This window comes from Cibotium barometz, chromosome 31, assembly GCF_041138505.1.
Source record: "Cibotium barometz isolate CiBa-2024 chromosome 31, ASM4113850v1, whole genome shotgun sequence".
In the NCBI taxonomy this organism is placed as follows: Eukaryota; Viridiplantae; Streptophyta; class Polypodiopsida; order Cyatheales; family Cibotiaceae; genus Cibotium; species Cibotium barometz.
The window spans coordinates 23,987,074-24,008,671 of NC_141076.1; the positions used below are offsets into that span (position 1 = coordinate 23,987,074).

General features: G+C 45.3%; 1 protein-coding gene across 2 annotated transcripts; it reads left to right on the top strand.

Moving 5' to 3' along the window:
• The first annotated feature begins 1,869 nt into the window (after window positions 1-1,869).
• RPL15 (ribosomal protein L15) lies at window positions 1,870-17,593 on the top strand. Of its 2 annotated transcripts, none has more exons than XM_086824918.1 (5): window positions 1,870-2,026; window positions 2,111-2,231; window positions 8,584-8,796; window positions 9,005-9,170; window positions 17,228-17,593. In XM_086824918.1, the coding sequence occupies exons 1-5, from the start codon at window positions 1,931-1,933 to the stop codon at window positions 17,247-17,249; spliced, it is 618 nt and encodes a 205-aa protein (XP_086681044.1). In that variant the 5' UTR covers window positions 1,870-1,930; the 3' UTR covers window positions 17,250-17,593. The 2 variants fall into 2 exon arrangements, with proteins under 2 accessions (XP_086681044.1, XP_086681043.1); XM_086824917.1 differs by having other exon boundaries at window positions 9,005-9,156.
• The last annotated feature ends 4,005 nt before the right edge of the window (window positions 17,594-21,598 follow it).

Below are 21,598 nucleotides of genomic sequence, written 5' to 3' on the forward strand. Positions count from 1 at the left end.
AACAGGAAGTTCTTTAGGTTGGGAAGGAGATATCGTCAGAGGACATGGCCATAACATTGCTGTCACATTTGCCCTCAGTACTCAACATTTTACTCGTCTTTGATCACCAGTGGTGGCAGGCTCAGCACCATCACGTGGGAGGAGCTTGTGCCCATGGTCTTGGACCAGGAGGAACGATTCACGGACCCTCCTCAGGGTGGAGGTTCGGAGGCCTTAATTGGCCAACGGTCAAAAGGCCGTAACACGGGCAAAGGGAAGGCTTCATTGGAGAAGTCTTCTTAGAAGAAGTCCATTATTGACCGCGAGAAACTAAAGGCAGAGAGGACCTGCAATGATTGTGGCGAGAAAGGCCACTATTGGAGGCAGTGTCCCAAGCGGAAGACCGAGAAGGGTGAAGATTCCTCAGCAACAAGCAATCATGAAGACTCTGGCTTTTGTGCAATCATGAAGACTCTGGCTTTTGTGCACCTGGAGGTGATGGACACCGATGTTTCATTTTCTTTAGGCAGGGAGGAGGTTGGAGGATTATCCGGCAACGGATACTCGGGAGTGGATTCTAGACAGTGGTGCTTCCAGGCACATGACTCCGTCCTGTTCAGATTTACAGGATCTCTGCAGGTATTCTGGTCACATTCTTACTGGGAATACATCCACTATCCCATAGTGAGGGCAGGTTGGAGATAGTTCCCAATGGCAGAGGGGGGAAGCATTCCTCCCAGGTGTTATATGTTCCATCACTTGGTTTTCATTTGTTGTCAGTGCCTCAGGTTTGCAAGATTGGCATACGGGTGGAGTTTAATGAGTATTTTGTTGCTCTCTCTGGGACAAAGCAACAGGTTAGGTGGTTTGGAAAGGCGGAGTGGAGAATGGAGTTTACAAGCTTTCAGCACTCTCTCTCCCAAGTCCTCAGGTTTGTGATGAGTGGCAGTCTGGTAATGGCCACTTAAGTGTGGATACGCTGCAGGTGCAAGCTTTCCGGGACCAGATAGTGGGGATAGCTTGCCAGCTGATGGCAACAGTTAGTAGGAACTTTCTAGTACTGATGTTGGTGGTTCTTGTGTTCGTCAGTTAGAGGAAACCGAACAGGTAACTTATGCTCTGATGTCTCGTAGTATTCGTTCGGGACAAAGAAACTCCTGTAGAGATGAGGATGTTCTTTCCACGGGGACCTTTCAGAAAGCCAGGCAGGTGGCAGTTGATTACGTGCAGAAGGAGGTGCATTCTCCAGGCTTTGTGGTTCTGGACTTAGAGGGGGTGGTTGATAGGTTTCAGAAGGCCTTGTGTGGTCTTCAGTAGGTTTCCAGGACTAGGCTTTGCACCGTAAACAGGTGTTGATCCTTGTGAGTAGTGTGATGCCTCTTTGACTCGGAAGCAGAATGGTTCATTGATTTGGTTGATGGACACTAGATTGGACGGGAGCTTTCTGATGAGGCAATTGAGCTCATGGTTGCAAATGACTCTTTGGGAGGCATGATTACATATCTTGTGGTTTCCGTGGCATGCGAAGGATCATGGACTCTTTTACACAGGAGGGGAATTGTGATTGATGGAGTCCGACTCCACGGTTGGAGTGACTCAATTTGGGGAGGAGAGGAGATCTACTTCAGGCCCAGGAGCAGTTTTATGGAGCAGTAAGAGGCCGTCATCTTTTGCCTTGTCGTTAACAGAGGCAGAGTACCGGGCTGCTTGTGATACTGCTTATGAGGTGGTGCAGATGCAGAGGTTGCATTGCAGGATTGGGTTTCCATCTCTATCTCTCTCTCTCTCTTGTGCTGTTGTTTTTTGCATTGCGTTTGCTCTGGAAAAATTTCACAAAGCTGCCACGTGGCAACAATTGGGAGGTTAGGGATGGGGAGGAGGAGGTTTGAGAAGGTTTGGGTGGAATTTGAATTTAGAGTCTCAAAAGACTACACGTCTAACTTGCCCTCGGATGCTTTTGGCTTATCCAACTTGGTGGCCACACAGGAAGAACGAAATGGCGATGGCCGCTCCTGTGACACTGCTGCCCTCTCGACCGCTTCTGAAGGTAAAAAAGAGAGACAGTGATGATTTCATTATCATGCTCGCTTCACTTGCTGAGGCATACACGCTCTTCTTTTGGCGCATACAGGATGTGCAATCGTTTTCCAGCTCGAGTTTCGCGCGAGGCTGCCCCTTGCCGCTCTCCTTAGCCCCGACTCCTCGTCCTCGATATACGACTGCACTCTCCATTCGAGCGACTGCCACTCTTGGTACCTCAATTTCTTCCCTTTCTACATGTGCGAACAGTTTGAGTTTGTATGAAAGTCTCTGCACCCAATACAGTCCAAGTATAGACTTTACCTCATTAGAGGGTGTCGAAGGTTTTAATACGTAGGTTCTGTGCTAGTAGCATGAACCCTTACACTTCTTCTCAGAAGCAGGGGCATCGCTGTACAAGTCACAGTTTAAGGTTTTTGCTCATCACGTCTTTATAAGTGTCCCCACGCACTAGCTACCATGGTTACAATGCCGTAAGTTGGGAACGGAAAAAAGTGCTCCACACATGTTCGGAATGCAACTTTGGATCGGAAGCGATGGTACAGCCAGATGTATTGCGGTCATAGAAGCTTCAAGTGCTCTTGCAGCTGTAGTCCCATCTCTTACCTCAACCATGTACCAATGTGAAGGCCCATTTCCGGCACCTATCCATCTGGTTTTCACCATGTTTCATTGTGCAAATTGCTGCTCTCTTCTCTCGCTGATTTCCCACTCTCTCTATCAGACCCACTGTTTGGCCTCCACCATAGGCTCTATGAGCTTTAAATTAGTTAGATCTTCATACTCTTTTTCCATTCAGGGGCAAGTGTGTTAAATTCTCTGCCACCAAGATTGAGACTTCTGAAACTTTTATTTGGTGCATAGCCTTGTGATAGGCATACTACAAAAGTATTGTCTATGACTTTCTCTTTTGTTGAAATAAACTTGTTGATGCGATAGACACCCTCGAGATTGTTAATAAAGCTTTGACTTTCGTCCTTGACTAGCCACAGAAAGAGAGAGAGAGAGAGAGAGAGAGAGAGAGAGAGCCGAGTTTCAGTATATTCATAATATACAAAAAGGTGTACTTTCTTGGCAAGCCTAAAGCTGCCCCATAAAAGGTAGAATCACCTAGTCTAAACATAATCTATGATCTAACACGCAAATAGGTGAGAGATCCCCTCAAAGAGTTGTGCGCTTGCTTTATATAGGCCTTGGAAGCATGTGTGGACTAGCCGACTGTTGTTGGCCAGGTTCCTGGACACATTAAATCCCTTTGTTTGTTGCAGCAGGTGACATAGGAACAACCTCTTTATTTGCTGGTCCACAGCCCCTTGATGAAGATCTGTGCATTTGTTCCACTTTGTCCCCTAGCCGTTCATGCCACGTTCTTGAACACTTTCTTTGGTCTTCTTTTCCTGAGTATCGAGTTTGGCACTTTCACTCCACCCCTTGGAGGATCATCCTCCCTTGGAATGGCTGCCTAAAAGCCTTTCCTGGTATGCGCTAACTGGCATCCACTCATAGGATTGCCATTCCCCTTGGGTCTTGTGGAACATCACCAACCAACCTTCTGGGAACTTCTTCCATGTCTTGTGTTACTCTCCTTGGACTGTGCATCTTCATTTGGGACTGAATCAGTGTTTAGCCTTGTTGAGCATGATATTGATATAATGTTGCTTGGTCACCACACCACCAAAAGATAAAGACACGTGCGATGGTTTCATCCATGATGTAGTAAGGGTGGGTGGCTGGGTGGGTGTACGTGGGTGGGTCGGTGGTTAGGTCGGTGGGCGGGTGGGTGCGTGGACAACAACAATATGGTGGGTGGGCAATAACACTGGGTGGAACACCAGCCTAAAGCTCTGATACCAATGTTACATGCGAAAGCTCTGGGAGTCTTCTTTCAACCCTAAACACCTACCTCGAACATGCTGAAGCAAAAATGCAAGCAGAAGATAGAGAGAAGAGAGAGAGATAGCCGAGTTTCAATATATTTATAATATACAAAAGGTGTACATTCTTGGCAAGCCTTAAGCTGCCCCTTAAAAGGTAGAATCATGTAGTCTAAACCTAATCTATGATCTAACACCCAAATAGGTGAGAGATCCCCACAATGAGCTATGCGCTTGCTTTATATAGGCCTTGGAAGCATTTGTGGGCTTGCCAACCTGTTGTCGGCTAGGTCCTTGGACACATAAAATCCCTTTGCTGCAACCGACACAGAAACAACCCCTTTATCTGCTGGTCGAGACTCAACAACCTCTTGGTCCATCCACAAGTCTTCCCTGCCAATACTAGTTGCACAAGCTCCTCAATCAGGATCTAAATTTGATATTTATGTGTTGCCCCTTCACGGATTAGCATGTACATGTGCATGCACATGGCATTTTTGCATAAAACATAAAATGCTCCGGCTGTTTCTTCAATTCACGCTAACATTCAATGGGAATAAATAGCTTCAAAACCGCCTTGCGACAAGCATCCCAACAATTCCAGTGTTGCCAGGCGTTTTTGAAACGGCAGGTATGAAACGGGTGTCATACGTTTTGAAACGTTTCATAAAAGGTAAGAAACGGGTACAAAAAGGTTTCATACAAAATAGAAAAAACATGTATATTTTTAACTTGAAATATACAAAAGAAAAAACTGTTGACATAACTTATAAGAGACCACATTGAATTCATTTCAATAGAAACAAAATACATGTAAGATATGATGATATCTCAAATCACGTGGGTGATCACTGATCAGTGATGACTAAACACAAATCAAAAGGATCACCACGTGGGTGATGAGTCATGACTCAAAATCCAAGATTAAAATAAATAACATGTCCAAAGTTCAAACTAAATAACATGTCCAAATAAAATGATACTGGCAGCTGCTAGCTACTATCTGCATCCTCATGCTCATCCTCATCTGCATCTTCTGCCTCTGCAGCCTCACTCTCAAGGTCACTGCCGGTAGCCGAGTCCTCAAATGCCTCATCCTCTAGAGGTGCAGGTGCACCACTAGTACTAGCCTCTCGAGAAGATCGTGTAGTGCGAGCCGGAGCCATGATCTCCTCATAGAGCATAGAATAGATGTCTCTCTCCTCTTGCAGAATTTCGAGAATCTCCTTGCACTTCATGATATCAATCTTATCTGGATTCACTTGGCGAGGCTCAATGGGATGACCCTTTTGTTCTAGCAAACGGAGATTGCAACGACAAAAGACAAGCCTCTCCAATTGTGCTGAGGAGAGTCTATTTCTCTTTTTCGTGTGAAAAAGAGCCCATGTACTCCAGTTTCTCTCACAAGGCCTTGAACTGCAATCCAGGGAGAGAACTCTCAATGCAATCCGTCTCTACATTGTACAAAACAGAATGTTAAGTTAGAGTCAAAAAGAGAGTAGCATTTGAATGTAGATTTTGAAAGAATAGGACTCAGGAGACAAAGATACAAGATTCAAGAATCAAGAAACCTTACCAAGTTGGGTGTCCCAATACCGTATTTCTCCCACCAAGACACTGGCTCCAATTGTGTCTCCCTGAGCAATGCAGTAGCTCGCCCAAACATATGGCTACCGTTGCGGTAAATGAGAAGCTCATCCTCGAGCTTTCTCATAAGCTGTATATCACCTCCCACTCCCACCAACTTGGTAATGTACTCGATCCATCCTAACTCTAGCTCCTCATTGAGGTATTGCTTCTCATTCCTCCAAAGGGGATGCAAAATGTGAGCAACAGCATGGATTGGCCTATGAAACCAATCCCAACGCCGATTCCAGATCTCCTTAATATCTTGAACTCTACATGTAACATGTGACATACATAAGAGATCAAGATTTTTAAAATAACTTATAGGAAGACTCAAGAGAAAGACTCAAAGACTAAAGTGAGCACCTATCACGCGACATGGTAGTGAAATCATTGAGAGCTGAGCCGAAGGACACTATACATGGGCTGAGGTGCCTCTGCATCCTGCCACCAAGTATCTCTCATGACCATACGAGAGAATGCTATAGACTTGGGCTCATCCTTGTCCTCCCATGCTGTCCATTCACGACACACAATAGTGTGTAATAAGCCATGTCGCACTCTCACTAGTCTCTCCACCACAATAAACATATATGCAAACCGAGTTTTGGAGGGCTTTAGAAGCTCAAGATCACTATTGACCCTGTACATGCTCAAAACCTTTGGCCTCTTTGTGACAAAGCTCACCATGGTAGATGTAGCTGAAAATACATGGCTCACCCAATCAAGCTTCCCCACATCCTCAATCATCGAGTCAAGGCTGTGTGCGTGCTGCACAAGGTGTCCACACAATCTTGGGGAACTCCTCTAACATCCTGCCCATGGATACACAATTGGACCCATTGTCCGTGATCACCTGCACAATGTTATCACTCCCAATTTCATTGATTGCCTGGCGCATGTGGGACATAATGAACTCCACTATCCCTGGCACCGATGCATCTATGGCACGAATGAACATTGTGCCTTTGCAGGAGGACACAAGAATGTTGTACACATTTCTCTTCCGCACATCTGTCCATCCATCACAAAGCAAAGTACAACCATACTTTGCCCAAGTGGCCTTGAGAGGCTCCATCTCCATCTCCACAGCCAGTTGCTCCTTGCGAAGCTCAGTAGTGCGCAATGTCTCGTAGGAGGGGCCATCCCACTCACACCCAATGCGGGAGATAGCTCTCATTGCCTTCTTCCATCGAGGAGTCCTGACAATGTGGAAGGATAATCCACATTGAATAAACAACTTCATCAACTCCCTCGTTGCCTCTTTCATGGCAGCCTTTTGCATCCCTGCCTGTACATGTCCTTCTTGAACACTGGAAGACTAGTTCTCTTGGCTCGAGGTGCCGAGCTAGAACCACCTGCAACACCACCTGCAACCTCACCATTGGTATCTTCCTCTCTGATACTGCGAGTCCTCTTGGAGACACTTTGACGTGCTTCAGGCTCTTCCAGATTGGGGATATCCTCAAGGGGGATACCTAGCTGCATGGCCTTCCAAGCCTTGAGGCTATCATAGATTTCTTGTGGCACATGCTTACATGGCCCAATGCCAAAACCCTTTGTTTGTGACAAATGTGCCTTCAGCCTGGTGACACTGCCATGGTGCTTATCAGCACAAAAGTTGCATTTCCACTTTCCAGAGCCCGAGCCACCATATCTAGACTCGAAGGTGACATTGTTCCAAAGAGAATCACCTGTTCGAGGCATCCTACAAGGCGGGGATAAATGCATATTGTCGGCCTTGCAAGTGCGACACAGTTTCCTTATAAGTAATGAGCTCGATTATTGAAGCTTTTGAATCCTCCCAAGTTGAATTGGAAGATAGATAAAGAAGTCGTCACCAATTGGACCCACGAGACGGCTACCACATTGGAAACAGCACGTGGTTCAAATATTTTTCAGACCCATTTGGTGCGTACGGCTTTGACGGGTGCCGCTATCTTTTGGTTGGAAGCACAGTTGCATAGAAACGCGTTTCGTACAGGTTCGAAACGTTTCGAAATGCGTTTTTTTCATCATGCATATTTTAAAAACCTTAAAAAACGAATCGTTTCGTGAATTGTACGGCGCACTTCATTCACGTTTCCCAATGGCAGCCGCTTATGACTTCGCCGATTTGTGTGCCATCCTTCCATCACTCGTGTCAGCCCGCCTGCTCCTTGGTGTCCTTGGGCCTTGTGGAGGTCTTCCAAAGGGGTAATGTCATGTTTTGCTTTATGTTGGTTTTCTCTGCACAACTCACAAAGCAGCACACTTTTTTCTCTTCCATCAATATTTATGGCATATCTTCCACGGTCCACCCTTGCTCTATTGAGGCCTGACTTCTAAGGCTATCTACCTTCTCTTCCCTTGCTCTATTGTTGGCCAAGATGACAGTTAAAATCATGAATCATACAGAGAAACTCTTTGTGTTGTGAAGTCCAACATGAGGAAAGCATATGAATATGATGATTTGGCTACTCACGTATCTATATGCACCAATGCTCCTAGTCGGCCAGTAGTACTGCTGTTGGCCATATGTTCGGATTGTAGCGCTATCAATGCCATGCTATCATTGCCACATCATCATTGCTACATGGCAATGCCATGTGTCACATGTGCTGTCCGACTTTGCCTGTCGACTGCTATTTGATGTCCGGATGTGCCGTGCATACTCATAGGTGTGTCACATTCTTCTCTTTGGATTCATAATGTATATATGAGAAAAGAAAGAAAGAAAGACTTATTAATGTTTCCGGGAGGCCTAAATGGCCTATGAGACCAAGAAGGTACAACATGTAGAATTTGTAATAGGAGATGCATAGAGCATCTCCAAGAGCTATAACAACAAAGAAATAGAAGGTGAACTGGGCAGGTCAATGTAATAAAGCATGTAGGTTACTAGTGGGTACTGGTCGTGTCACTGTATGCCTATGCTAGGGCTGCAAGGTCACTCTGTCAGGGTGAAGGAGTTACAAAGGAGAGAGAGAGAGAGAGAGAGAGAGAGAGAGAGAGAGAGAGAGGATTTTCTTGTTTTGTGGTTGAAAGAGAGTCTCACAATCTATTGATCGGTACACATTTGCAGAAAGATTTCACCTGGCAAATCTAGGTCCTCAGCCTGGTTCTCGCAAGAAAGCCAAGAGAAAGGGACGAGGTGAGGGTTCTGGACAGGGTGGTAGCTGTGGGTTTGGGATGAGGGGGCAAAAGTCAAGATCAGGCCCTGGGGTGCGCCCAGGATTTGAAGGCGGCCAAACACCTCTGTACCGACGTCTCCCCAAGCTAAGAGGAATTGCAGGAGGTAACTTCTTTGTAGACACATGTAAAATTTGTCTCCACTTTGACCCTCAAACTGCACCTCATCAGACTGGTTCATGCCATTTTAAGGCCGAAGCTTGCTTGCGATTATCATTAGAGGAAGGATGCTTGCTTGATTCTGAAAGCTTTAAAGACTCGATTAGAGAAGTTGCAGTAACTTGATATGTGGGAGGGGATGTGTGTATCAACAGGTATGCCTGCAGGGCTGCCGAAATTTGTCACAGTGAATCTTTCAGATATTGCACTTGCGGGGTATAATGAGGGAGAGGAAGTCTCATTGGATTCTCTGAAGAGCAAAGGCATACTTAATCCTTCTGGACGAGACAGACGACTGCGACTGAAGGTACCATATTACAAGTATATGCCAGGATCCTCTTGTTTTTTTTCCTAGATATGAAATGTATTGAAACAAATCGTAGAAAACCTCGAAATGCGGTAAATAATTTGCTCAGAGAGGTGTCCCCATGGAGAGTGGGTATGGGGTAGCTACCCACAGAGTGCTTTCACTCTAGAGACTTCTCTTATCCTGGAGAGGCTTATAGAGCAGTTCATTTATTTCGTTTTGTTTTTTCTACTTCTGTTTGCATGATTGGGTAGTTTTACCTCTCATTTGGCTAGTCAGACCCCAGTTGGTTGCACAGGAGATTCGGTGTGAGAATGGACATGACCATTTGATCTTACACCCTAAAGTAAAGCACCATGACAGGAATGCCATCTATGATCTACCATACAGTTCTTCCCTTCCAAGGGACTTAATGGCATGCCTTTTTGTCCCTTAGAAGCTTCTTGTTTGCACCTCTTTATGTCATTAGATGGAACAGTTCTAAATTGGCCATGAATGCGAAGACCAACATCCACGAATTCCATGCTGGGATTTGATGCTTGGTCCTCCCTATGGACACCCTCTTATGGAACATCTTCAGGGAAGTAAGAGTCGCCATACATTAAGGAAAAAACTTAGGCCATTGCCTTATCAGCATCCAAGAAACCTGCTTTGGCCTTTGGTGAAGACACATTAACTGACTTATTCTCTTGTGGTGCCACAACAAGTGAAGAAATCACCAATGAAGTTAAAGATTCTCCATCAACACCTTTGATGGCTTTGAGGACTCTTCCTCACATACATGGCTAGAAGCTTGATCCTCCTGCAACTAAGGTCTAGGTGTAAACCAGACGGGACATTGCTTTACCAACTGTTGGTATAAAACTCTTCTTGAGAGAGTTGTGGTGACCCCCCCCTCTAGAATTTTCCTAATCCTATGTGGCCTTGATGGTTGTTTCCTTGGGAATATCCTTTCCATTTTGTTGTTGGTATTGTACCCTTCATTTGCGACTTTCTCAAGTCTCCCATTGTTTCTGCATCCAGCACTCATGCCAGAAGGCCACTAGTTGAGTAGTGAATTCTAGCTGCCATGTGCCCAAAAACTTAAAAGTTCACGCTTCCGCTTGTGTGGGGCCATCATGAAACATACAAGTTTGGAAAAGAGCTAGGAAATGTAGGAGATATACACATTTTGTAGTGGACATGTTTGTAGTGTGAGGGCAAAAGGATGAAAGGACCAAATGTATGAGAGATCAGAGCAAATCAACACAGCATGAAATGAGTGAGTGTATATAGGATGAAATCCAGTACAGGAGCTCAGTGTGAGGCTCTGAAGGAGGAGAGAGGGCTGCTGTCCCGTGATAATGCAGAGGGTGGAGAAGGCCACAATCCAAGGCAGATGGTAGGCTGCTGTCCCGAAGAAATGAGCAGAGAGGGCTGCTGTCCCGATGTCGAGGACCAAGGTAAAGGAGCAGAGAGGGCTGCTGTCCCGGTGATGATGAATGAGGGCAGAAAGGACCGCGATCCCGAGGTAGTAGATGCTGAAGTAAACCTGCGGGAAAGCTCTACTGTAGCAGAGAGGGCTGCTGTCCCATGTGCTGTAGAAAAACGCTGATATCCTGTAGGCGAAAAGCTACAGCAGATCAGCACGTGAGAAACGCTGATGTACTGTAGACAGGGTACCGAAGACCAGCTTCAGAGTAACGCAAAGGTGCTGTAGATGAAGACTGCTGCAGAACTGAAGCTGTAGGAAACGCTGATTGAAGAGAATGCTTAGCCTGCAGATGTGGAAGCACCAGCAGCAGCAAAATGGTAAAGATGCGCTGTTTGAAGAAGCATCGGCTGCAGCAAGACTTAGATCTATGTTCTTGTTGAAGTGAATAATGTTGAGTTTCTTTTATATGCTGAAGGACTACTGGTTGGTCTTAGGGTAAGCTGTCGGCCAATAGCAAAGACAAATAAAATCCCTTTTGGGCTGGAAGGTAAAGGCATGTTTTCACACACCTCCTTGCAGGCCAAAAAGGCATCATGAGAGAAGATGAAAAAGGGGTTGAAGAGGATCATGAAGAGGAATGTGGCTTTGGTTTGTCGATGGTGTAGAACCGTTTGAGTTTGGGCGGTATTGGATCAATGCCACAATGCAAGAGGTTTTCACTTGCATGAATGCCCATTTTTGGGTTTTCATTCACACATGCGTCCCAAACACAAAAAACAAAATGCTATGCATAGGGAATGCAAGATGGTAAATGCAATGCAGTGGGTTTTCACATGAGCCGTGCCCTCATGGGGTTTTCACTGACTCATGTGCCCGATACAACAATGATAAAAAATCTGAAAGGAGAGGAAGATCCCCCTCTCAATATGTGGAGGGTGATGGTGGAGGATAGATGCTGATTTGTTTGTGAAGACGCTCGAGGATGGGCCGGTTGACGGACTTTGTAAGGATGTCTGCATGGTTGTCCGCCGTAGGAATGTACTGGAGTCTGATGGTACCAAGCTTAACCTGTTCCTTGGTAAAATGAAAATGGACATCGACATGCTTGGTATGGTTAGACAAAATAGGATTGCCAGCAAGGGCAATCACACTTTGATTGTCGACGAAGATGGTAGAAGCGGTGTCAATGGGAACGCACATCTCCGTAAGAAGTAGACGAAGATACATAGCCTCAATGGTGGCGTCATAGAGGGCTTTGTATTCGGCCTCAACGGAAGAACGTGCAACGATATCCTGCTTCTTGCTAGACCAAGAGAAAGGGGCAGATCCGAGGGAGTACAAAAAACCACCATGAGAACGTTGGGAATCGAAATCACCGGCCCAGTCGGAGTCCGTGTAACCACGCAGGGCGATCCCACGACTGTAGTGAAGTCCAAACATATAGGTACTTGCTAGATAGCGAACAACTCTCATTGTTGAATTCCAATGTGGCCCCTTAGGAGCATTGAAATACCGACATAAAATGGATGTGCAATAGGAAATCTTAGGTCGAGAATTTGTGAGCCATATGAGTTTCCCAACCACTTGGCAGTAGGCTTTCTCTTCATGTGGAGGTGAGTTCTCTTTCTTTTATAGTTTGATGGTTGAATCCAATGGGGTAGCCACAGGGATAGCACCATTAGGAAAGTAGGAAGTAATGAGTTGGAGACAATACTTTTGTTGTGACACAAAAATACCATCAGGATGTTGGACCACCTCCATGCCAAGGAAATATGAGAGAAGACCGAGATCAGTCATCTCAAAAGTTCATCTCAGCTGTGCCGTGATATCAGCCACTTTGGCTTGATGCGAACCAGAAATGATGAGGTTATCAACATACAGCACTAGGTAGCAAACCATCCCCTGATCTGTGTGGATATAGATATTGGGATCACAGTGAGATGGTTGAAAACCTTGGCTGCAAAAATATTTATCGATGCGATAAAACCACACTCGAGGGGCTTGCTTAAGCCCATAAAGAGCTTTATGCAGGCGGAAGACTTTGTCCTCATACCCATTGACCGGGAAACCTAGAGGTTGGTCCACATATACCTCTTCCTCGAGAATGCCATTGAGGAAGGCACACTTGACATCCATTTGACAGACTGGCCATGTGGTGTGCGGCCAGATTGAGTAAGAGACAGATTGTCGTCATTTGAGTGGTAGGTGCGAAGGTCTCGTCGAAGTCAATGCCTTCTTTTTGGTGAAAACCTTGCACCACAAGCCGAGTTTTGTACTTGTCCAAGGTACCATCGACTTGAAATTTGGTGCGAAAAATCCATTTGGTTCGAATGACCTTATGATGAGGGCGATCCAGAAGGGACCACATGTCGGGTGGGCTTAGATGATAGGCACAGAACGATTATCAGGTAACTAAGAAATCTGAACAAGGGTGGACACGTCCACATGTGGACTGCCTCGTCTAGGAGGTTGTTTCTTCTCCCTTCTGGAAGAGTGACCAGAATCAACCTCAAATGTGACCGAGCGACATTGGCTGAGGGGTCGGGATGTGGTGTAAGAGATGACGAATCAGACATCTCTTTCGGGGTGGGAAAAGAAACTGACTGGGCGGGGGGGCCTTGAGCGACTTGACCGGTGGGTCGCCATGGAGATGATCTAGGTCAATTTGTACCATTGTCTTGTTGCGGGTTCCTTGGGGGGGAACCCTACAGAGTAGGTGCTGGATTATTACCCCCTATTAGGGGCATTACTGCCACCTTGGTTGTTTTGGCGATTCGAGTTAATGGGGTTGTTACCTCTATTTTTCTTGGCTTTAATGGCACACTCCTCATCAACATGACCAGGCATTTGGCAATTAGTGCAAAATCTATTCTTTTTGGGAATATTTTGCCAGCAGGGAGTGGGTGTTGAGGGAGGGTTTTTGGGATCAATATTGTTGCCTTGAGGTTTTCCTTGATTACTTGAGTTGTTGTTCCCCTCTCCTTGTTGCCCTTTTTGAGTAGAGGTGGTATTGGACACAAGAGCTCCCTCTTGAGTAGAGGAGGAAGATTTCTTCGGTTGAAATTGGGCATGCAACGAGCGAAGCGCAAGAGTTGGCACTCACACTCATATAGGTTAGGCATAGGTTCTAGACTAATGGACTGTGTGACAAAAGTAAAGAAACTAGGAAGCAACTTGTTCAGTAAAGTGATAACTTGGTCTTCTTGAGACTTGGCGGAGCCAGTGGTGGCGTACTCCACGTTAAGGCGTTGGTATTCAACAACCTTCACGGTTAGGTCATCACTCTCTTTTATAGAGAAAAGTTGGATTTGATGTTCGAGATCAATGCGACGTGTGCGATCACGTGCTGCATATCTCTTTGCAAGGTGTGCTCATTTGTCAGAGACATAGGGGAACTGCTGGAGTCGTGAATGAAACTCCGGCAGAAGGCCTTGCATGAGCTCCACTATGGCAGTGGCATTCCTAGCCTCCCAATAACGGATAACTTCAAGAGGAGCAAGTGAGGGGTGGGGTTTTGGTTCAAGTCCCTTTACTAGGTTCCAGGAACCTTGGGAAGTGAAAACTTGTTCCATAAGATTAGCCGAGGTGGTGTAATTAGACCCATTGAAACGAATCTTTGTTGTGAAAGCATTTCTGGACATAGAGACGTGAAAGGAAGGAGGTGGGGGAGTCCAGGATGATTGGTACCCATATCTAGAGTGTAAAGGGTGAGGAGGAACTCTAGAAATCCACTGATACCAAGCACATGTGTATGACTTGGCGAGGGTACTCCATAAGATGGAATATAAGGTTGGGCACTTGGCATAGGTGGAATACCTGGCCAAGGCACAAATCCTTGAGTGGCCACATAACCAGGAAAAGCATTAATGCCAGAGATGGGTTGGTAAACCATCTAATACCCCGGAATGCTGGGTGGCACCGTAGTGCCAGAAGGCATAGTGCTTGAGGTTGAGCAGTATTCCAAAACACATTAGGAGCATGAACAGAAGGTGAACTAGAAGAGAAAACAATGTTACCTCCTTGAACACCAGAAATTTGGGAGCGAATCGTACTCCTAGACCCTCCTCTATTTGGGTTCACATAATTCCAGGGATCGAGGGTAGTTGATGGTACCATATGTTGAACCTGTGCTACAGAAGAAGAAACCCAGGAAGAATTAGGAACATAAGTACTCAAAGGCACATACGAACCTGACGCGGTCATCGGCAGGGTTGATGATGATAGATCTCCGAACAACTGAGGAGGTACCTATCCTTCTTGAGAAAAAATCTCATACCGAAGTCGAGGCTGTCGGCTAGACTGAGTAACAGGGCTCTCCAGATGAGCCTGGATACCTCGGTCGAGTACTGGCACACTGGTTGTAGGCATGTATCCTCCTCTGGAAGTGAAGTCTGATAAGCTCGGAGAAGAAAGACGAGATGCCAAGGGTGTAGAGGGTGAGTAGGTGTAAATGGGCTGGTTCTCTCCCAATGAAAGACCTTGAACGGGGCTCTCCAGTGAATAAGGAGTCCCATCCTCCGTGTGATCTATATCTGAATAAGGAGAATCAACAGTTGGTAAGAAAGGCTGGTCCTCCGGAATGGTGGGTAGACGATCCATGCTGTGTGCTCTCAAGGTCTTCAATCCTTTTGCTCACGATAGCTCTGATATCATATGAGGGCAAAAGGACGAAGGACCAAACGTATGAGAGATCAAAGCTGATCAAGACAGCATGAAATGAGTGAGTGTATATATGATGAAATCTAGTACAAGAGCTCAGTGTGAGGCTCTGAAGGAGCAGAGGGCTGCTGTCCCATGATAATGCAGAGGGTGGAGAAGGTCACAATCCAAGGCAGATGGTAGGCTGCTGTCCTGAAGAAATGAGCAGAGAGGGCTGCCGTCCCGATGTCGAGGACCAAGGTAAAGGAGCAGAGAGGGCTGCTGTCCCGGTGATGATGAATAGAGGACGGAGAGGGCTGCGATTCCAAGGTAGTAGATGCTGAAGTAAACCTGCTGGAAAGCTTTACTGTAGCAGAGAGGGCTGCTGTCCCATGTGCTGTAGAAAAACGCTGATATCCTGTACGCGAAAAGCTACAGCAGATCAGCACGTGAGAAACGCTGATGTACTGTAGACAGGGTACCGAAGAACAGCTTCAGAGTAACGTAAAGGTGCTGTAGACGAAGACTGCTGCAGGACTGAAGCTGTAGGAAAACGCTGATTGAAGAGATGTGCTCAGCCTGTGGATGTGGAAGCATCAGCAGCAGAAGAATGGTAAAGATGTGCTGCCTGAAGAAGCATCGGCTGCAGCAAGACTCAGATCTATGTTCTTGTTGAAGTGAATAATGTTGAGTTTCTTTTATATGCTGAAGGACTGCTGGTCAGTCAGGGTAAGCTGTCGGCCAGCAGCAAAGACAAATAAAATGCCAAAAATACCCTTTTGGGCTGGATAAAATGGAATGTAAAGGCATGTTTTCACACATAGGAGTTAGAAGTTTACTAGTGCTAGGCACTAGGCGCATAGTTTATTTGGGGTTTTTATACCTTAAGAGTTACGTGTATGCCTTATGGTGACACATGGCACATTTTACTTGGACCCCTTGGTCCTTAGCTGTAGGGGGGGCACCTTCTACTTTGTGTTGCAGGTGAAGGTTTCCATTGCTCTCTCTTCCAACTTTTGGTATCAGAGCCAGGTTGGCTATAGACCAAGGGTGCCACAGAGCTGTTGGTCGACAGGTCGACATCTTATATCAAACAAGGGCTGCACAGCCAGCTGTGACAGGGAGGTGGAGCTTATAAGGCGGCTGCACAGACCGTAGTTGGTGCTGAACAGGTGGAGTTAGCAGGCAGCACTATGAAGCACGCGTCAGCAACGCATAGCAGGCAACAGGCGCTGCAGGCATTAGCACAGGTGGCAGCAGTGCATAACAGGCATTGTGTCAGCAGTGGGCAGTGGGCGCTGCAAAGGCGGCAGGCAGCGCAGCTGTGTGACTGCAGGTGGTGCCTGTTGTGGTGGGCTGGTGGCGGAACACAGCTCTGCACGGGCTGAGCTGAGCGCTGCAGTGGTGGCACAGGGGGGTCTGAGAATTGCACATGTGGCTTAGAAGAGTGAATCATCGGCAACATTCATCTGTATTGTTTATACAGTGCATTCAAGCTATCTTGGTGCCACAGGTTATTACACTTGCAGGCATTCAGATCTGTGTCGGGGATTTTTTGCCCTAGCATTTGAGTTCGCAGTACTGCAGTGGGCCTTTTTGCATTGTTGGCACATGCACATGATGTATTTGGGGTGCTCACCTAGGAGGATAAGTTGTACCCCAGGAGAAAAGGATATACCATCAGCAGATTAGTGCCAGCTTTTTGTGAAATTAATACACTAATGAAATGGCTATTAATGTGAATCTGCTGAATTGGAAACATATCAAACTCCTTAGAATTGTTCTTTGCTGTAGATGCAAAAAAATGGGATCCCATGACCAGCTATGAAATTAGTGAGTCGGTGGTCATGTGCTACCTCCCATTTCAGGAGCTCTTAGATTGGTTCAATATATGATTGTGCTTCAACCTGTTAGCTGTATGTACTTGTTTATCCTTTGTATGCTGTTTCCCTGTTTCAAGGTTTTCATCATCATATTTTTCTCACATTTCTTACTTTTTTTGTTTTTTGTTGTGTTCAGATACTCGGTGATGGAGAATTAAGCACCAAAGTTTCTGTTAAGGCCGGGGCTTTCTCAGAGTCAGCAAAGGGCAAATTAGAGGCTTCTGGCTGCACCTTGATAACAGTTCCAGGGCCAAAGAAGTGGGTAAAACCATCAGTGGCCAAACATCAAGCCCGTGCCATTGAGTACTTTGCCAAAAAGTTTGGATCAGCGGCGATGAAGACGTCAGAGTAGCTAAAGCCTTCCATCTTTTTTGTCAAAAACTGTCTACTGGCAGTATCTGTTGTCATGAAAATTGTCTCCTCGCTAATCAAAGCTAACATGGACCCTCTTGTAATCTCTTTAGAATATATATATTATGTTCCCTCATTGATTAGTTAACAAGGGAAAGGATTTTTGAGGGAACCTTAGAAAGTATTTCAAATTAAACTGGTGGAAAATCACAACAAAATCGCTTGCAATGATGCCAACCAGCATTGCTTCCGACAGCTTTGACAGTCCCTTGCCTAGCAAGTGCTCACTGCACAGAGGTCGATTGCCGATGAAACTGGTGGTGTCGAAGGCTTCGCCTAAGAAACCAGAAGGCACTTCACAGGTGTAGGAAACATTGAATGAATGACTTTAAGGATCAAGAGGGATGTCAGGATCTTTCCAGTATCGCCGGAAAGCTTTCTAGAGAATCAGGGATGGGTCTGGATAGGTGATTATGTTTGAGGTCAGTGTTGAGATGACTGCACATAGTAATTTCCTGTGGAATCTTCTTGGAAGATAAATTGAATTGGAGATGAGAGCGTTGAGATTCTGTAAGTTGCTAATCTGTTTGGGGAGGCTTCTTGAGAATCGATTCTGAGGCAGTAGGAGCATGGTAAGGTTGCCCAAATTCCCCATCTTACCAGGCAGGCTGTCAAAGAATAGAATGTGGGTTAACCTTAAGGTTGAGAGATGGCCGCATTGCCAATGCTAGAAGAATGCTACTCTCGAAGTTCCAGAATGTAGATGGCACGAAGTCCTGAGGCACTCTCAGTGAGCATGTTTCCATTCATCCGTAGGCATTGCACATGTGTGCAATCATCATACATCTCTGGAATTGTTCCATTGAACCTGTATACATGTTGAAACTACAAAGCACTACTCGCACACAGGTGAGGTGGCAGTGGCCCCATGAAATTATTGGAGGTGACATTGAACACTGAAGCTTGCCCAAAATTCTGGGGCACAGACCTTGAGAAGGTGATGTTAAAAAGACAGCTCTGCCAGGGCCTGAAGTTCTGTCAGCTCCTCTAGAAGAGAGCCAGACAAACAGCTCATTACCATAGAGGTGAAGATTCTAATTTGTGCAGACGTAAGAGGCTCGCATCTTGTCTGGTTGAAGCCTATGGTACCCAAATCTTCTATGTCAACATCTGCTTACAATCCTTTGCAAGCATCGATAGTTGGTCTGTAGCCTGCGCATCTGCAGTTGTTTCCTACGATGGCCTTTTGGTCATCTTCAAGCGAGAGGGTGGGCTGGGTTTGTAGAGGATGATGATGATCATTAGCATTATCAACACCATCACGATTTTCGGCAGGTCCTTAAGATTGAGAGTTTTGCAAGCAGTTGTACATGGACATGCACATTGAGAGCCATGGCAATGCAAACCATTCTGGGAGGTCTTCATGGTGCTGATAAAACAGCCATTGATAAAACAGAGGAGGGTAAGGCAAGGGTTGATGCCAAAGCGCACAGAACACTTTTATACACTCTTTTTTATAAAAAAGCTGAATTTAAAAAAGGAATTAGGGACGAATTGCTTCGTCATACGTGGTGTGGAATGAGCTTATTAGTTTGCTAAAGTCGTTTTGGCGTAATGATGAGGGAGATTTGCATGTGCTTGTGTAATCTTCAATAATGACTATTTGCTAATTTGTTGTGAGATTTTTGCATCGTGCAAGTATCAATGGTTGTTTGTGCAATGAACTCACATTGATCACTCAAGGCATGGAGTGATAACATGGGTGTAGGAGCACCATTCATGAGCAAGAAGAAGAGCAAGATTGCCATGAAAGCTTGTTAGCTTGTAATTTGAATTAGTATGAGTTAATTGTGATTAGCAATTCATATTGGCATAAATACCATGGTTCTCTTTTCACACATACTTATTAATGTCTATCTTACTTGGCCTTTTGTTTATAAGTCTATATCTTTCACTTACACTTGGTCCTTGGACCCAATATAACTTATGCTTGGTCTTTGGTCTCGTGTGTATAATTTGTGTTCACACTTATGTGTCAACCGCTTCATTACAAATTATCTCCACCCGAATATGTTTCGTCCTCGAAACATGCACAAAACAAAACCATAGTATAGATGGTTTGCATAAGCATCATCATTCACACTTTTTTGCCAAAGCTATGCATGATTTGAGGCTTTGAGACCTCCAAAACATCATGTAATGCTCCGCAACTCATTGTCAATCATGGCTAAGAAGTGTATATGCTAATTGCATCCGTTTGAACCTCTTTTATGTGTCATAATAGTAAATCACAGCAAGCTGTTTTTCATTGTTTTAACTCAAGAATCCACCTCGGATGCATCAAAAAGGCCAACATAGAGACGGGTTGCCATGTTGCTTCATCTTGAGGTAAACTTTTCCACTTGACAAGGTACTCACGCAAAGTGCGGTTGCCGAACACCTTCTCTCTTTCTTCCAAGATCTTCTCAGGAATATACTCCACCATGCCATCTTCACTCATGGATGGAAGCTCATTCAATACTTGCACCTCCAGCCCAACGTATGCCTTCAAATGTGATACGTGAAAGACATCATGTATCCTTGTAGTATATGGAAGTAGCAATTGATAAGTCCGCTTCACCAACCCTTCTCAATACTTTGTATGGCTCAGAAGATTGAATCATGGGCAACATTCATCTGCATTAACACAAATCCTTGCAAGCTTCCATCAAGTATTTTTTATATAGTGCATTCGAGCTATCTTGGTGCCATAGGTTATTACACTTGCAGGCATTCAGATCTGTGTTGGGGATTTTTTGCCCTAGCATTTGAGTTCGCCAGTACTGCAGTGGGGCTTTTTGCATTGTTGGCACATGCACAGGATGCATTTGGGGTGCTCACCTAGGAGGATAAGTTGGATGGAACGAACTTCTCCCTTTGGAGTTTTTTGATTCACAATGTGCTGGTGAAGACACCCACCAACATTTCAGCTAGCTACACCTCCTAGAAATGCTGCACAGTGGGTTGTAGGTGTTGATGTATAGGTTGCAGATCATCCTCTGTCTACACAGGAACAAACGAGGTGGGACTCTCATGATCCGCAAGGAATATCTTTGATAGCCTTGTCAGTAAAGAGGTAAATCATTCCACATAAAATGTCATGTAAGACAATTGAGAATGCTTGGGATACACTAGACCGTATGAATCAAACTCAGAATGAGACTAGGGTTGCCTATCTCAAGAGGCAACTGGATATTATTGAGTGCATGCGAGAGACTCTATGACAAAGCACCTCACAAAGGTTAAAGATTTGCAGGAACATCTGTTAAACATAGATGAGGTCATCCTTGACAAGCAATTGGTTAAAAGCACACTCAATTCATGGCCTCATATACTCGGTTCATTACTTCTCTCAATCTCATGATGAGGGGTGGTGCAAACCCAGTTCTTTTTGATGAACCTCTTTTATGCCTCATAACAGTAAATCACAGCAAGCTGTTTTTCATTGTTTTAACTCAAGAATCCACCTCGGATGCATCAAAAAGGTGTTCCATCCCCTCCAACATAGAGACGAGTTGCCATGTTGCTTCATCTTGAGGCAAACTTTTCCACTTGACAAGGTACTCACGCAAAGTGCGGTTGCCGAACACCTTCTCTCTTTCTTCCAACATCTTCTCGGGAATATACTCCACCATGCCATCTTCACTCATGGGTGGAAGCTCATCCAATACTTGCACCTCCAGCCCAACGTATGCCTTCAAATGTGATACGTGAAAGACATCATGTATCCTTGTAGTATATGGAAGTAGCAATTGATAAGTCCGCTTCACTAACCCTTCTCAATACTTTGTATGGCTCAGAAGACTGAATCATGGGCAACATTCATCTGCATTAACACAAATCCTTGCAAGCCATCAAGTATTGTTTATATAGTGCATTCGAGCTATCTTGGTGCCACAGGTTATTACACTTGTAGGCATTCAAATCTGTGTGTCGGGGATTTTTTGCCCTAGCATTTGAGTTCGCAGTACTGCAGTGGGCCTTTTTGCGTTGTTGGCACATGCATAGGATGTATTTGGGGTGCTCACCTAGGAGGATAAGTTGGATGGAACCAACTTCTCCCTTTGGAGTTTTTTGATTCACAACGTGCTGGTGAAGACACCCACCAACACTTCAG

What these genes read in the sequence shown, in the direction of transcription:
- RPL15 (XM_086824917.1), top strand. Translation starts at nt 1,931, where the DNA reads ATGCTTTTGGCTTATCCAACTTGGTGGCCACACAGGAAGAACGAAATG. An exon ending in CCTCTCGACCGCTTCTGAAG is followed by an intron (nt 2,027 to 2,110) that starts GTAAAAAAGAGA and finishes TGGCGCATACAG; the next exon opens with GATGTGCAATCGTTTTCCAG. An exon ending in ACAGACGACTGCGACTGAAG is followed by an intron (nt 9,157 to 17,227) that starts GTACCATATTAC and finishes TGTTGTGTTCAG; the next exon opens with ATACTCGGTGATGGAGAATT.